This window comes from Lagenorhynchus albirostris, chromosome 11 (genome assembly GCF_949774975.1).
Source record: "Lagenorhynchus albirostris chromosome 11, mLagAlb1.1, whole genome shotgun sequence".
NCBI lineage: Eukaryota > Metazoa > Chordata > Mammalia > Artiodactyla > Delphinidae > Lagenorhynchus > Lagenorhynchus albirostris.
The window spans coordinates 98,703,670-98,721,178 of record NC_083105.1 but is presented as its reverse complement, the minus strand read 5'-3'; the positions used below and the strand labels follow the sequence as shown (position 1 = coordinate 98,721,178).

Sequence of the window (17,509 nt, the reverse complement as noted above, 5' to 3'; positions counted from 1 at the left end):
CTTACAGAGCCCAAGCCGGCTGTCTTCTGTGCCTTCCAGAAGCTGTTCTTTTCCACCAACCACCAGGGAGAGCCTGCCTGCAGCTCCAACAGGCTCCCACCATTTCTACAGCCGCCCTCCCTGCACAGGTAAGACCTTCTTCCAAGGTCTCCATCTGCCGCGATGTGGGAGACACCTTCTCACAACCCATCCCTGGAAACTCCATCTTCAAACATCTGTGGTCAAGGCTGGGAAGACAGACCCCCTTCCATGGCCACTGAAGGCCACTGACCCTCCCAGGGCTGAGGTTCTGTCTGAGGGAATCACCTTCCCCCCTTCGGGTAACCAAGAGCAGCAATGGCCTGGCTATCACGGGAGATGCTGTCCCTCTAGAAGGACTGTGGCTTCGTCTTCACTAGTCCCTCACCGTCCCCACAGCATAACAGGCTAACACTCCCAGCATTCACACAGCAGGATCCACACGCACACGTCATGAGCAGGTGTTTCCGCCAGGAAATTACCATGAACAAGATGGAGGCGAAGTTCACCAAGTAACCTGGGAGACGATCTTTCCAGGTCAGCTTGTCTTCATCATCCTGGGGAGAAACAGGGGAACAGTGACCATCAGATGCCACAAACATCAGATATAGAATGTCTCTCAATTTTCCATAAATGTGAATATTATTAATCATTCGTCACTCTGTTTAGGTATTTTTCTAGTCTGTGATGCCTTACCCTACACATCAACAACAGCCCTCCTAATTTTGTGATTTTTAGGTAGCCTGGAAAATCTGTGGTGAAAAGAGGACAATATTTGATTTCAGCCTCATACTGGGCTGAAGTTTTAGTTCAACCACTCATCAGCGGTGCGATCTTCGATGTGTCTCTTAACGTTTCTGACCTTCTATTTCTTCATCTGTAAAGTGGTCACACGCGTGAACCCCATCCTGGCTTCTGCACAGGATGGTTTTATCTGTTTCATTTTTATTTTAGTGAGAAGCAGGTGAAAACAAGAGACAGATGACAGATACAAATGACCACAGGGCAGCATCCTAAAACAGATCATCATTTAAATCAAACATCAACCATTGACCTTAGATCCTAAGTGTATAAATTACCCACAATTCTTGTTGTTCAAAGAACCTGTATGTATTGTCATCTGTTTCCTCCAAAACAACTGTTCTCCCCTGGTCACAAATGCAGACAATACAAGATGCAGGTTAAGCTGATGCCTTGCTGTCAGTCTGGCTGAGAACCAGACTGGATCCAGTCCACAGGCTGCTCTCCTTGGGACCGCCATATCCCTGCCCACATCCTCCTTCAGCACCCCCTAACGACCCTCATCTGGTAGGGTGATGCCAACAAGGTGTGAGTGGTTAAAACCTCTGCCGATTAATATCCACATAATGTTAGCCCAGGCACCTGATTTATCTGAACTGCAGTTCTTTAAAATTATAATTGATACAGTGTCCTGCTGACACTGTATCAATTCAAGGTTGCTGTGGAGGCCATCTGAAGCCACGTTGGGGAGGATGCCAGGAAAATGGCAAAGCCCTCCATGCTGGCGAGATCGGGCCCCCTGCATTTCTGTAGCGTGTCTGAATCTAAGTCAGCAAGTGCGAGTTCCAGGGCCTGCTCGGTTTCTCTCTTCCCTCCTCGCCACGATTTCAGAACACACCTGATCTAGCTCTAGCAACAGCGCCATCTAGTCTTTGAAAGCCTGTGCTGTAAGCGAAGGGCCTTCTTGGCCTCGAGGGCTTCTTTCTAAAAATCTCTGTGTGCCCACTGTGTGCAAACCTTAGGGCCAGGCACAGTGGGGAGACAGAGAACAGTGGACATGGTCCCTGCCCCTGGGGGGCTCCCAGTCTAATGAGATGGTGACACCCACGCACCAAAAAAGCTTGCCAGTTTGGGAATCCAGGTTATCCTGGGAGTGAGGCCTGCGGGGGATTTGAGGAAAGGAATGGTGTGTCTTTCTCATGGCGTGTCTGGAGCTGAGCACAGGGTTGAGCAGGCTTAAAGGGGGGTGGAGATGAGCGTTAAGGCTGCAGTCATTCGGTAACGAGCACTTTCATTTACTCGTGATGTCAACAGGGATGCTCCGTTCCTCCTAGACCCTGACAGGATCAGGTCTCCAGACTCTGTGCCCAACAGACTTTCTATCACACAATGAGAACAAGGTCACTGCAGGTCGTGACCATGCACAGGTGGAACTATAAAAACCTATTACTATTAGTACTGAAGTGAGTCTTCCAAATGAGGCCAAACATCAAAAGGGACTAGCATGCCTTTCTCTTTTCTTCCAGTATTCATTCTTAGTTTCACTCACATTAGTGGTATTTTCCTTTAAGATTTTGATGAGGAAAACTGAAGATGGGCAGGTAGATGGTAACTCCGTAGGGAATATGAAAAGAAGTAGAGGGGTGTGTGGTGGAGCTCGTCCTGAGGCCTCTCTCACTACAATTAAGGTTTGGATGACTCTCTGACTCTTTTCCTGCCCTCTGGCCTGGGGATGAGAGGTTCTGCCTCAAAGATCAGCAAACCAGGTGTGCTCAGAAATACCGGCGGTGTGGAGGGAAGGGGGAACTCCAGTTACCGGTTCTGTGTCACCAGTTCCTCCCCAGTGGGGCTCCCTGAGTGGCGAGCAGGGCAAGGAGAGGTAAAAAAAAACCCTGTGCTTGGCCCGTGAAATGAGAAATGGAAATGGAAAGGGCGAGAAAGCAGTCAGTAAGGATGAGCCCAAGCTCAGAGTGGTCCTCAGGGACGAGACGGACAGTCCTGGAAGAAATGGGGGGAAGGGAAACACAAGCAGACAGCAGGAAACATGGCCCCAGATGAAACGGGCTCAGAAACGGGCTCATCGCAGAGGATGACTAATGAACCCAAGGGAGGGGCCAGGCGGCTGAGATGTTTTAGCTAAGGTTCCTGCCAGATGTCGTCCACCTTCTTCAGGCCAGGGACCAAGCGGGATGAGGTGTCTTCAGACCAGCCTCTACCCCGCAGTGACAACTCTGTCCTGGAGAATGAGTTTTGGTTCTGTTCTACTCAACGAACGTGGTCTGAGTGCCTGGGAAGGGCCGGGCTCTGTGCTGGATGTGGAGGACACAGAGGGGAGAAGTCTCTGCCCTGCCCAGAAGAGCTCCGTTGCCACCCACAAAACACGGAGAAGGATTTCAGAGCTAATCCTCCTAAGGAAGGTGGCGTCATTATTTTGCATAAAAATGAGGCATAACTAAAAAGCAACTGAATTTGACGTCCTCTCAAAGCAACTATATACATGTTCTGGTATTTGCTGAAAAATCACTCTCCACCCACGTTTACACCAAAGAGCCCTTTTTTCTAGAAGTGATAGCTTCCAACATACACACAGTTCTCCTGCATTCAGACACTTTCCAAACACAAGCGCTGAGAGAACACAGAGATTACGGACTGCCTTCCAAGCTCCCGAAGTTACTAGCAAAGATGACAGTGAGTCAAGTGGCCTTTATGTATAATAACTGGCTCTGGTAACAGAAGCTAATTAGAATCTCCAGTCACTGGCGCATGAAAGACGTGCAGATACATGGCAAAATACCATCCAGTTAACTACGCTCTGCGTGCAAGTCACATGACCAGTTTATGAGATGGCAGAAGAAAAGTAGACCTTGGAACCAGAACTTCTGAATTCAACTCTTGGTTCTAATACTTACTAGTCAAGTGACCTTGGGAAATTCCCAGAACCTCCATTTCCTCATCTGTAAAGTAATTATATTCCTTATCTGTAGAATGTATAAATGGTAACATCTATTGCACCAAATTGCTATGCATTTTATATTAATTAGCCAACCCCGATTGGGAGGGGCCAAGCCAGTGCACCTGCAAACACAGGTAAGCGAGAACTCTCAGCCCCTCTCTCTCCTTTTAATACAGAGATGATAACACTTGTCCCACCGACGTGGCAGAGGTCATGTGCGGTCCCATGGCTGAACGCCTGGGAGAGAGCTTTGTCAACTCTAAGGCTTCACACAAAATTAAGGTCTCATCAGCTTCACGATAATTTCAGAAGCAGGTGGTTAGGAAGCACTCAGCTAATTCACCATTGTTAAGCCATGAGCCTAGCTGTCGTCCATGCTCGCGTCCTTGTCCCTGGACTACGGCTCCCACTTCTGAGTCTCCAAACAGGAAGCAGCACGACGACACTCACATAAAACCACACAAGTGGCCTTTTGGCAAACTGAATGGCTGGAAATGCAATCACTGTGAACGCAGTAGATGAGACTACTATTCAAGCAAACCCCTTGGAGCGCAGCCTTGAAAAGTGGCCAATCATCCCTGAGTTGGTATTTTTTTCAATTAAGGTATGAATTTACATATAGTAAAATTCACCTTTATTAGTGTGCCGTTCTGCGAGTTTTGATAAACACGTATGTACTGTCATGTAACCATGACCACAATCAAGATACAGGACCATCACCCCCTCAATACTGCCCGCATGTCTCTCTGTGGTCCATCACCTCCTTAATCTCCAACTCCTGGCAAGACCTGTTCTCTGTCCCTTTAGTGTTGCCTTTTCCAAAATGTCATGGAAGTAAATTCACACAGTCTGGACCCTTCTGAGTCTCACTTGGTGCACTTAGTGCACTTTTCTCACTTAGTGCACTGCATCTGGGATTCACCCCTGCTGCATTCCCAGAAATGTGTTCCTTCTTATGGCTGAGTACTATTTCACTGTATGGACGTGCCATGTTTCATTTAACCACCCCTGGCTGACAGATGTTTGGATTGCTTCCAGTTGTTGGCAATTATGAAGAAAGCTGTTGGAAGTATTTCTGTACTGGTTTTGGTGTGAGTATAGGTTTTAGGGAAATACCAAGTAGTGGAAATGCTGAATCATGGGTTGAGTGTATATCTGGTTTATAAGCAACCGCCAGACTGTTTTCCAAAACGGCCGTGCTATTTTTGCATTTTCACCAGGAACATATGAGAATTCCTTCTTCTACTTTCTTTCCTTTAAATAAACTTTTCTATTTTAGGATAGTTTTAGATTTACAGAAAAGCTTCAAAGACGGTACAGGGTATGTGTGTGAGTGTGTGCATATATGTATGTGTGTGTGTGTGTGTGTATATATACACACACACACACACACGCACACACACACACTCTGCACCCAGTTTTCCTATTACGTTAGTATGAGTACATTTTTTGCAACCAATGAACCAATTTTGTACATTATTATGAATTAAAGTTCACACTTTATTTGGATTTTCTTAGTTTTCACTTAATATCCCCTTTCTGCTCCAGTCCCATCCAAGATTCCACATTATATTTAACCACCAAGTCTTCTTAGGCAACTCTAGACTATGACGGCTTCTCAGGCTTTTCTTGTTGTTGATGACCTTGTCATTTTTGAGAAGCATTGGTCACGGATTTTGTAGAATTTTCTTCAATATGGGCTTGTCTGAAGTTTTTCCCCTAATTAGACTGAAGTTATGGGTTTGGGACAGGAAGACCACAGAGGTAAAGTATCATTTTCATCTCATCATATCAAAGGAACAGGCTAGAATATGACCTGTCACTCATGATGTTAACCTTGATCGCTTGGTGGAGGTAAGTGTTCGTCAGGTTTCCCTGCTGTAAAGTTACTCTTTGCCCCCCTTCTCACACTTTACTCTTCAGAAGGAAGTCGCCATGTACAGCCCACATTTAAGGGGTAGGGAGTTATAGCCCACCTCCTTGATGGGGTAGTATCTGCAGATTCCCCCAAGCTTTTAATCCAGATTTTTATAACATTTTAGATTTACTTAAAGCAGGGCTGTAGAAAAGAGATGCTCAGTTACACCAATGTTAAACCAATGCAGACAGCTCTGAACTCAGTAAAGGACAATGAAGACGATAAACGCCTACTGCTCAGGAAGCATCATGCCTGGGACAGCACTGGATTGGGGCTTCAAAGGAAACCAGCCATGGTCCTCTTTCTTTGGGGAAGGCTACAAGGGTCAGGAAGCCAAGCACCATCATCATCACCTGCCTTACCCCCTCCAGCTAATAATCAGAGGGTTGTGAATAGATAGCCTCTGGTTTCCATTAGAACGTTCAGACATTGAGCCTCTGTTCCTGCAAATATTTGGGGGGCAGTATCAAGGAGAGGGAAAAAGGGTGCATTTGGAAATACAAGACCAGGGCTTCATCCCTGTCTCTACCTCTTTATTAGCTGAGAAACCTTGGGCATATTATCTAATTTCTCTGTGTCCTCACAATCTCATCTTCAATCAGACAACTGGTAAACCTGCCCTACTGAGCACTCAGTGAGTACACGACATGTGTGACAGTACTGGGAAAACTGTAAGTTCTGTGTAACTGTGACTTATTACTACTCCTGTTTCTATGCAGGAAGCATTCACCGAACATCAAAAGCGTGCCCTGCATTGCTCTGGTACTAGGCACTGCGGATATGGAGAAGAATAGTTCACATTCTTTGCTCTTAGGGAATGCCCCAATCACTAAAAGAAACTGAGAGAGACAAACACAAATTATGAGATGATATGACACATGTCATGGGAACACAGAGGAGCGAGTAACTACCTGCCTAGAGGGAGAAGGGAAGACTTCAAAGATGAAGAGACATTTTACTTGTGATTAAAGAATAAGAGTTTTCCAGGATGGGGACTTCCCTGGTGGGGCAGTGGTTAAGAATCCGCCTGCCAACGCAGGGACACAGGTTCAAGCCCTGGTCCGGGAAGATCTCACATGCCGCGGGGCAACGAAGCCCGTGCGCCACAACTACTGAGCCTGCGCTCTAGAGCCCGCGAGCCACAGCTACTGAAGCCCGCGCACCTAGAGTCCGTGCTCCGCAGCAAGAGAAACCACTGCAATGAGAAACCCGCGCGTCACAACGAAGAGTAGCCCCCGCTCGCCACAACTGGAGAAAGCCCACGCACAGCAATGAAGACCCAATGCAGCCAAAAATAATTAATAAAAAAAAAAAAAGTTTTCCAGGATGAAAAGAGAGATGAAGGTATTCCAGAGAAAGTACCAGGTGCGAAAGCTCTGAGCTGTCATAACGCATCGCAACGCACAGCACTATCCAGTGGGTCAGGGTAACGGGGGGTAGAGTGTAGACAGCAGCACAGTTTAGGCAGGGGAGAAGGTTAGCTCACTGACCTTCCTGTCTCACCTCCTCTCCTGTTGACAGCCAGTCTCTCCACCTTTCCTTCGGATCTCATACTTTGCTCAAGGATTTCACTCCTTCTTACCTTGAACCACCCTTTAGCGTGCACCTTGAGACATCAGAACAAATTTCCGGGCTCCACCCTCAGAGATTCCCGATCCAGTAGATCTGGAGCGGGCCTGAGAATCTGCATTTCTAACAAGTTTCCAGGCAATGCTGGTGCTGGTGATACTGCTGACCAGGGGATCAGACTGTGGTAACCACACTCTTAAACCATCTCCTTCCCGCTGGGCATTGCCGTGCAGCCTATAAGCACACAAACAGTAAGAGCTACCACTTTAAATTGCTTATGATGTGACTGACCATCAGCTACGTGTCTGAGACATCTCTCATTTAATTCTTGCAATAGCCCTTGAAGTTATATTATCCCCATTCTATAGCCAGCGGACGTGAGCTCCGGAAGGTTAAGGAACTTGGTCACAAGCTAATGAGTTGCAGCTCTGGAGTCTAGCGTGTCTGAGTCCATGCTTGCATTCACCAGCCTCCTATGTGAGGCTGCCTCTTCAGGGCTCTGCCAGCGAAAAAAATAAGTGGACCAAAGAGTAGCCACAACATAGGAAGGAAACTAGAAGAGTATTGCCACCAAAGCCCGGGAGGGAAGGTTCAAGAAGTGGACGCACGTTTTCTTAACACATCAAGTGAGTTAAGACCGTGAAGCGCCCATTAGAATTTGCCATGAAGGTCATCTGTGACCTGTGAGAAGGTTTCAGAGGAATATGGGGGCAAAAACAACGACGGGAAAGTGGATGGAAGGGGAGGAGAGAGGGAGCTGCCGTAGTCTACTTTCTTAAGAAGTTTTGGGAACAAAGGGTTGAGCTGAGTTCAGTACTAGTACACCCCGTCGCCATACCCTCTTCCTGGCTACAATACTGGCTTTACTGACCACCCACGTGTTGAGGATCACAGATGTTTATCTCCAGCTCAGAGCTCTCAGCAGAGCTCCCAACTCATCTGTCCAACTGCTTAGTGGACATCTTCAGTGGGATGTCCCAAGCTCAAAATGTCCCCAAAGAATGAATCAACTCACCCCTTAAACCTCCTTTGTCTCCTTTTATATTCCCTAACTCAGTGAACTGAACCTTTGAGCAGACAAAGCCAGAAACTGAGGCATTCACTTGGGCTACTGTCTCCCACACACTCAACTCAACCAGCCTCAAGTCCTACAGAGTCTGTCCCCTTCAACAACGCACCCGCCATCTGCCATGCCTCTCCTCTCTACCGCCAGTGCCGATGCCATAGGTCAGGCCCTGCACATCTCCAGCCTCGTTACCCTCTATAAATTTTTCTGTATAACTGTTGATTTTCTTGCTCCCTCACGGACTGTCGGCTCCAGGAGAGCAGAGGACAGGTTTTCTTCATCTCCACATATCTAGCATTTAAGCACAGGGGCAGGTGCACAGTGTAAGCTCAATAAATGTGCAATGAATGTGTCTCCTATCAGTTCATGAGCCTCAACTCTGAAAGCAATCTTGGGGACGGTTAACCAGCCTCGCCTGGGTCCCTCTCTGTGCCAGGTGGCAAGCAGGGCATGGCCTGGACACTATTAGAATTCCTGAGGCCAATGGTAGGTGGGAATCTGATGGTTCCTCATCCCTGTCTTCTGGGACACTTCGTCTGCCTTGATTTCCTAAGACAAGGGGTCCAACCATTTACAGCAGATGGAGGTCTCCTATCAACCTGGAAGTAAGTGAAGCCAAACCCTGTTCTGGTCAAGGGGAAAAAACATGGAGAACTGGGGATGGGAAGGGTGGGCAGTGATGGGGTCTGGGTGGAGAACTAAAGAAAAGTCTAGATCTGGGTTCAACTGTGTCTGAGTAAGGGTCAAATTGCAGTCGCTTGTTCCAGTGTCATTATCAAGGATATAAGCTCTCAAGGGTGATTAATCACCACTCCCGAGTTTCTGTGCTGGCTGCCTCCATGACGGGTCAAGTTGGGCCTGGCCAGTTGGAGGAGACAAAAATACATGGAAGATGTGGAGGACGGTGGATCGAGAAGGGGCGAAACACTCGGAAGAACGGGATGATGGGAAGAAGTGCAAGGTACTTTTCCACTGGAGGGTCCCTGGGACACTGTCAGAGACGAGAATCCAGGAAGACCCAGGGACTCCTGGGCTCTGGGAGCAGGTGAGGGGCCACTGCGTGGTCTGCTGTGTGGCTGCAGGTCTCAGGGTTAATGAACTTTATGCATTTTCATTTCTCAGGCCCACTGAGAGCATCCCTTTGTGTGGGGGACCCCTCAGCACAGTTTCAGAGGAGGATTAATAATTGAGGCAGCCAATGCCATAAATTCAGCCACTCCCAGGATGGCATGTGGTAGAGGGCGGAGATGGAATTCAGGCCACTTCCACTAAATAAAAGCTATAAACGGGTAGGAGTTATGCTGTAAATTTCTGGAGCCCACCAGACATATGTTAAATAAAACAAAGAAGAAAAAGATAGTGAGGTTCAGGGCTGGGGCCAGCCATCTGTGAAATGGGACCATAAAATTGCATTTGTGAAAAAAAATTCTTTGCTCATTTATTGGCTTTCTCTCCTTCTCCTCATTCCCTTTTCCTTCCTCCTCGCTAGAGCTGGGCATCCCATCAACCTGGTTAGAAGAGCCAGTGGTGCCCCAGGAGCCTCTCAATGTCTAGACTGGAGGCAGCCGCCTGGGGTGGATTCCCAGCTTTTGAGCTTATTGCCAACTTCTCTGCATCTCAATTTCCTCATCCCTAGAAAAGAGATCAAACAGAGTACCCACCATACAAGATTGCTGCCGTGAAGATGAAATGAGGTGACACGTGGCAACGTGCATAAAACTGTGCCTAGCACAGGTACCTGGCAGCTACACACAAGCGGAGGTAACCCAACACTTGTTACCTAATGTCACCATCACCATCATTATTGTTTCATCCACCACGGGCCCTGGCCCTAAGCGGGACACATTAAGTGAAGTTTCCTTGTCAAAGTGACGTGGAAATCCCAAGTTCAATTTGGGCAACGCTTCCTACGGCACAGATCCGGGGGCCACTCTTCCTGTTCCGAAGCCACATAACTGTCCTGTGTGACCTGGTCCCACTCTGCCCTCAGACACAGCTGTTCAATGCTCCCTCTGCTGGCTGAGTCTTCAAGACCCCTCACAAACAGCATCTACTCTAGAAACAGAGATCCCACCAACTTCACCACCTTCTCTCTCTCTCTGGTTCTCTCTCCTAAAATAGCTCCTCCTCCAGAAGTCTTCATGGCCTGATCACAAAAGTGAGGCCAGCATTGGACCGCACATCCCTCCCCTTCACTGACCCTGGGCCCCCCTGCAACTCCTGTCACCATGATATCAGTCCCCGGCACGGCGTTGGTCCTCACAGCCCAAGCGCACACAGCCTCTTGGGCTGAGAACCTCCAGGTCCTACCCCTCAGCCCTGTGGGCTTACCTGACCCCCAGAGTCATCTAGAGATAGAGACAGACTTTTGGGAAGGGCCTCAACCTAGGAAGGCAATCCTGGCAAAGGAGTACAAGGCAGTCACGTGGCACGGCACCAAAGGCTACAGGCATGGATGAAGCCCAGGGCAGAACGCAGTGTAATTTGTGGCTCAGATGGAAAACATTCTTTATTCCTCCCACGGCTGGTATTTTAGCAGACACAGACACACAGACTCTGGTTCCCTCCCTCCCCTCCTGAGGTCCAGCCTGCTTACTCTGCGCTCCCTCTGCCCTCCCAGACGGCTTGCTGTTTCCCTTCTTCTGTTTCCCAGCAGGCAGCCTTGGCCTTCCTAGGTTCCAGTACTAGGCTGGGCGTCTCTCCCTCCCTTACCCCAATCCCAATTGTCCTATCGGGTGCCCAGCCTGGATTCGGAGACTGCAGACACCCCCTCGCCACTCACTCTCTGAAGGGGATCCCCTTTCATATCGTGGTAGTGGAAAAACGGGCCTCAGACAGGCTGCCTCTAACAACGTATGAGAGCACAGGGCAGCCAAGTCATTGCCCCTCTCCAGACCTCCTTGCCTGTGAAAGGAGGAGGCTGGGCCAAAGCCATCATCACCCTCTGCGAGTACCATATGCCTGAAGCCTTAACCTATGACCTTATCTAGAACATCACACAAAGACCGAAGCCAAATGACCATGGACTCAGGGGCTGGAATACATCTAACCCCAATGCCGCGGCCTCCGAGGCTTTGACATGACCTGGCCTCTGGCCCCTCTCGAGCCTCATTTCCGACCATTCAATCCCTTCTTACTCCATTCCAGCCACACCGGCTTCCTTCTTCTTCCTGTTCACTGAACATGACAAGCTCAAGACCTTGATAAGATTTCTCCTCTTCCACCTCTTTACCCAGCTGGGTCCTCTGCTCCGTTCTCAAATTCTAGCATCGCCCCTCCAATGAGGTCTTTCCCAAGGTCCCTGCCCATCCCCTGGCCCTTATTATTCTCTATCACCACTATCACTATCTGAAGTTATCTCATGTATTTATTTATCTTCTCTCCGCCTCCTTTAGGGAAACAGAAGCTCCATGAGGACAGGGAACCTCTGTGTGTAGCTCCCCACTGGACCTCCAGTGCTGAGATCAGCCTGGCTCGTGGAATGCGTTTGCAGGTGTGGCTCAGTGGGTGAGTACTGACTTGGAAACAACAGCCTAGCTCATCTAGGTGCAGTGTTTAGTCTCTGGTGGGTCAAATCTAGTTTCACACAGGAAGAGCCCACAAAACAAATTTGTGCCCCTGCTTTGGGTTACGATGCACGAGTGCCAAAACCTAAGGAGAAAATGCAGGTAGTTCATGGTAGCCTTTCCACACTTTAAGAATAATAGTCAAATGCATGTCCTATTCACAACAGCCAAGACATGGAAACAACCTAAATGTCCATCAACAGATGAATGGATAAACAAGATGTGGTACATGTATACAATGGAATATTACTCGGCCATAAAAAAGAACAAAATAATGTCGTTTGCAGCCATATGGATACAACTAGAGATTACCATACTAAGTAAGTCAGAAAGAGAAAGAGAAATACCACATGATATCACTTATCTGTGGAATCTAAAATATGACACAAATGAACCTATCTATGAAACAGAAACAGAATCAGGGACAGAGAACAGACTGGTGGTTGCCAAGGGGGAGGGGTGGGGGGGTAGAAAGGGATGGTTTGGGAGTTTGGGATTAGCAGATGCAAACTAGTATATATAGGATGGATAAACAACAAGGTCCTACTGTATAGCACAGGGAACTATATCCAATCTCCTGGGATAAACCATAATGGAAGAGAATATTTTTTAAAAAGAATGCATATATATGTACACCTGAGTCACTCTGCAGTACATACGGCAGTAATTAACCGAGTCACTTTGCTGTACAGCAGTAATTAACATAACATGGTAATTCAACTATACTTCAGTAAAAAATAAATTTAAAAAGATAGTCAAGTACACGTCCCACGGGCATGTGCCGATAAGGACAGCATTTTGCAAGCAAAACGATACAGGGAAGAGTATCAGTCTGAGTGGTACTCAGCTGTGCTCCGACCCACCCCCTGCCTCTAGGCAAGGAGGGCATTGCCATCCCGGGCTCGCTATGAAGACCCGTGACAGAGACCCTTCAGTCACTGAGCTCCTTCTGGCGTGTGGTTGTGACCTTTTAGGTCACACACTATTTCTCAGTCTCACCAACAAGCCTCCAGCTTCAATGTGGGGCCTTCTCCTTACGTTCTAGCCCACGGAATGGAAAACTGACCTGTAGAACGTTTGTTTACAAATCTGAAGTTGTTCACGAAATCCCCCCTTCTTCTTGCTCTCTTCAGGCGCAATACTTGTAATTCCAATTTTTTTCCTACTAAACAGATATGGAAGGAAATCCACGGCCCTGCATCCCTCTCTGCGTCTATTCCCTCTGTACCACAATGATGCTCTAAGGGGGTAGCCACACCTTACCGTGCTGGGGGGCCTGGGGAAGAAGCAGGCCGTGAGCCCTGGAGGACAGAAAGAAGAGAGCTGGTGGCCCAGCCCCCAGCAGAGGCTCAGACCACAAAGAGGACAGGCTGCCTTGCTGTGCAAGGGGGAGGTTTTGGAACAGGACGTCCAGGGCAATGTCACCGGTTCCCACATTGGCCGCTCGTCAGCATCACTTAGGGGACTTCTCAAAACACCCTGATTCCTGGCCCGGCCCCACATCTACTAAATCAGAACCTTGGGGGTGACAGAATCTGTTTCTGAAAATGCTTTACGGGTGATGCTACAGCTCAGCCCAATTAGGGAAATCCTGTTCTTGGAGACTCGCCCCCTCCCCTGCTGTGCTTGCTCCAGGGCCCGTATTCCTGTGGCTTGTCCCTCTGTGAACAGATTCTTCAAGAGGAGCTCACAGGGTAGAAACAAGCCTGGAGACAATCCCTCATGTGCCGCGTGGGCACAGAATTCCTCACATCGGCGGCATTGCCGGCCCCCAGCCACGCCCCTCTCCCACCCCCATCCGCAAGCCGGGTGTGGGGCTAGAGCTGCGCTGATCACGCTCGAGTCCAGGGGAAACCTTCAGGCCTATGTGCTGTCCCGGTAGCTCAAGGAGTCAGAAGGCAAGAACTGAGGGCAGGAGCATTGCCTGGTCACCGTCCACGCTTGGGGCCAAGAGCCAAGGCGCACTTCGATTATCAAACCAGTCGTTTGACCTGTCACTGTAATGAGATGGACAGCATCTCATTCCCTCACTTAATTTATGCAGCTACCTTACATATCGTGCATTTATTGGGCTTTAAAATTCCCCACTATGCACAAAGCACCTTACAGGGTACCTGTTAAGAGATGCTCACTGCCCTCCACTCAAAGCAGACATGTGAAAAAAATGACATCAGGGGCTTCCCTGGTGGCGCGGTGGTTGAGAGTCCGCCTGCTGATGCAGGGGACATGGGTTCGTTCCCCGGTCCGGGAGGATCCCACATGCCGTGGAGCGGCTGGGCCCGTGAGCCGTGGCCGCGGAGCCTGCGCGTCCGGAGCCTGTGCTCCGCAACGGGAGAGGCCACAACAGTGAGAGGCCCGCGTACCGCAAAAAAAAAAAAAAGATTATTATGCCCTTGCAAGATTTCACCTGCAAAGGAATAAATCACGAACCTCGCCAATATCCATGTGTTTTGGCCAGAAGAGTAAGGACGCTTTGTCCCTTGTTCTGTTACAACATCCATCAGTTCTGGCCTCCGCCATGGTCAGACCTGTCACTGTGATACCACGGGTAGGCAGTTAGACGATACACAACTGAAACAGTGTTTGTTTTTCACTAGGACTGCATAGGAAACACATTTTCAGCAACTTGCAGCAACAGTTAACTGGCAAGAAGACACTGTCATTAACTCTCCTCAGGGTGTTTGGTGATGCTGAATGCCGCCAGCAGGCAACGTCTGGTTTTGGTTTGGCTTCAGATTTTGTTAACTGACAGAGAAGAGTGGTTCGTTGCTCTTCCTCTTCATTAAAAAGAAGGGCCGGGACAAATGGAAAGGGACCCCAACAATGAAAACCGGGTAAGACGCGCAGAAGCACTTCCTGGATCTTCCTCAAACCTAGGGTTCCCCGGTCAAGGGAGGAGGCCTCCACCATCCTTCAGAAGAAGAGTCATCTCCAAAGCACTTCCTGGAGACACAGCCAGAGCCACCATAACTTACATACACCGTTCACTAACCCGTTCTGAAATTAATAAGTGAAATAATCCCTGAAAGGGGTCGTTCGTTCCCCGCACACTGTAGGTGGTGAGGCGAGATCCTGCCCCAGCCACGCATGCCTTTTCTTGGAGTCCAGGGCTCTCCTTGGCCAGGAATCAGCTCTGTCCTGCCAGGCTGAGGACACCCTGGCCAGAGCCAGGACAGTGACAGAGTCCGTCCTCGGCACGGTCAGCTTCAGCTGGGTTCAACAGCTCCAGGCACAGAGAGGGAAGTGCGGCCAAAGAGAGGAAGAAAAATCCAGAAAGGGGAGGATGCGGGGAAGGATGGATGCTCTGTGGTTGGATGTGCAGGTGGTCCCTGCTTGGTCTCCCCCTCGCTCATGGTCGCCCCGTGGGGCCCGGGGCGAGGCTGTGCACAGAGGAGGCTACTGAACGGGCTCAGGGCCTGCAGGCCACGGCCTGGGAGGGCGGATCTGGCCTCCACGAACCCAACTCGGGCCCCAGCGGCTGCTGCGTGTGACTAGCTACCCCGCTGCGGGGCAAGAAAGGGAAGGCCAGCAGAACCCCCCACCGACGCACCTCCCAGAACTCATCCTGTCCCCTCTCCACACACAGACTTTGTCATCATCCCCCTCTAGCCCTCTGTTCAGCACTGAGCTCTGAGGATTTATTTTTGACCCTCAAAAGGGGTTATGATATATTCATAGGCTGGTGAGGTCAAGCCTCTCAGATGTCACTGGTGTGGTGGCCCTACCTGCTCCGGCAACTGAGAAGGGGTCCTGACAAGTCCTGTTACAATAATTTTATAAACATCTACTGTGTTCCAGGGACTGTGCTATGGCCTTTGTGCTCCAGGACTGTCAGTGCTGTGACAGAGACAGATGGGTAGACAGTCACGGTGCAGTGGAGTAGTTGCTAGGATGTGGCCATGCCCAGGATGCTGTGGGAGCCTGGCGGAGAAGCTCCCAACTGCTGCGTCTTTGTAAAAGATTCAGGAAAATGCATGTGTGAGTGCTTATGTGTAAGTGTGTACGTGCATGTACACACACGCACCATCATGCTTGGTGCTCTGGGCGTGCCCAGAACAATGACTCTACCTAGCTGGGGTAGTGGTCCAAGACTGGTAGTTCTACCCATCTCCTCGTCCATCCACCCCCTCATCCATCCATCCACCCCCTCGTCCATCCACCCCCTCATCCATCCATCCCCTCATCCATTCATCCCCTCATCCATCCACCCCCTCATCCACCCCCTCATCCATCCCCTCATCCATCCATCCCCTCATCCATTCATCCCCTCATCCATCCACCCCCTCATCCATCCATCCTTTACTGTGTGCTTACTAAGTTACAGGTACTTTTCAGGATTCTTTATGTATCTGATCTCATTCATTCCTCCCAATAACTTTATGAGATAGGAATTATTAGTACTATTTTATACCCAAAGAAATTAGGATCCAAGAAGGTTAGTTACTTGACGGGGGTTACACTAGTGCCCTAGTAAACAGCTGAGCTGGGATTTTAATCCAGATCTGAATAATTCCAACCTAATGGGTTTTTTTTAGCTCTTCTGCATTCCCCATACTGTGTTCTTCAGAAAATTGTATTTTTCAGGTATTTGCAGATGTTCCACACGGACAAACTTTCTTTTTTAGGATTGTAATGGCCAAGACATACCAGAGGCTCGGAGAAGTCCTATAGTACCTTTGTTTAATCCAGCATTCACAGATTCCACTGGTCATGGAACTTCTTTGGTAACAAACTAGCCAGTTCCAAGGTAGTTTGAGAAAAGTTGCTTGACCCCCTTACCTGACCTAGGCTCCTGACCTAGGACTCCTGCCCCCAGCAAGGTATTTTTTCCTTCTGCCAACAAAGAATGACCTGACCTTCAGCCAATCAACAGCTCTGTGATGCTCTCCTTCCACAGACCCTGCACCTCTGTCCTCTCCCCGCGCATCTGTATGAGGGTAAAGGGCCCAGGAGACTGTGCAGAAGTGACAGGTTTGGTCTGCAAGTCAGCGCTGCACGTCCACTGGAACCTTCTCATCTCACCTCCCGGCTCGGAGCCGTAAGCGGTTACTGGCCCAGGATGAGAACCATCTTCCTGGTGGTTCTCGCCTTACTCCCCACCGCAGACTCTCCTGCGGGGCTGTCCAGACGACAGCCTTGCCTTCTACGCTCGGTCTCTCCATTCCCAGCTTCAGCCTTGGGAGAGGAGCTATCTGGACTTATCTCGCAAGTTTCCCTTTCCATCCTTCTCACAGTTCTCTCTCTCTGAAAAAAGAGACAAGACAGGCATGACCAACGTAGGCATGAGCACCCCAGGCTCAGAAGGGATTCTACTTGCTGCCCCATAGAGACCGGGCCCTGCCTCTCCCCACCCAGAGCCAGGAACCAGGGCCCAAGGATGACACGGTGACGTGTCGGCCTGGGGGAACCTCCCTCCCCCATCCTGCGGTTGCCCCACGTTCCCACCCCCCGCCTCCCCCCGAGAGTCAGCGCACATCATCTCCTCGGGCTCCAGGCCCTGACTCACTGCAGTGCCTTGAAGTCACTGCCTGGGAATCTGCAGCCTCAGCTGCTCCAACCAGGCCCGCTCCTCTGCACCACAGGGGCCAGCCGCCTCCCTGCTGTCCGCTAGCGGATTGTCTTTTCCAATGAGCTCAAGTCACCCTGAATGTGTAACCCCAAGAGGGGCTGGAGTTGGC

At 49.6% G+C, this 17,509-nt stretch overlaps 1 protein-coding gene across 1 annotated transcript in view; it reads right to left on the bottom strand.

The window, feature by feature from the left end:
• ANO2 (anoctamin 2) overlaps positions 1-17,509 on the bottom strand; it is a 334,695-nt gene that overhangs the window by 88,988 nt on the left and 228,198 nt on the right. Inside the window, exon 15 of the mRNA XM_060167142.1 lies at positions 501-575. Within this exon, the coding sequence (XP_060023125.1) occupies positions 501-575 (75 nt within the window). The remainder of the gene's footprint in view (positions 1-500; positions 576-17,509) is intronic.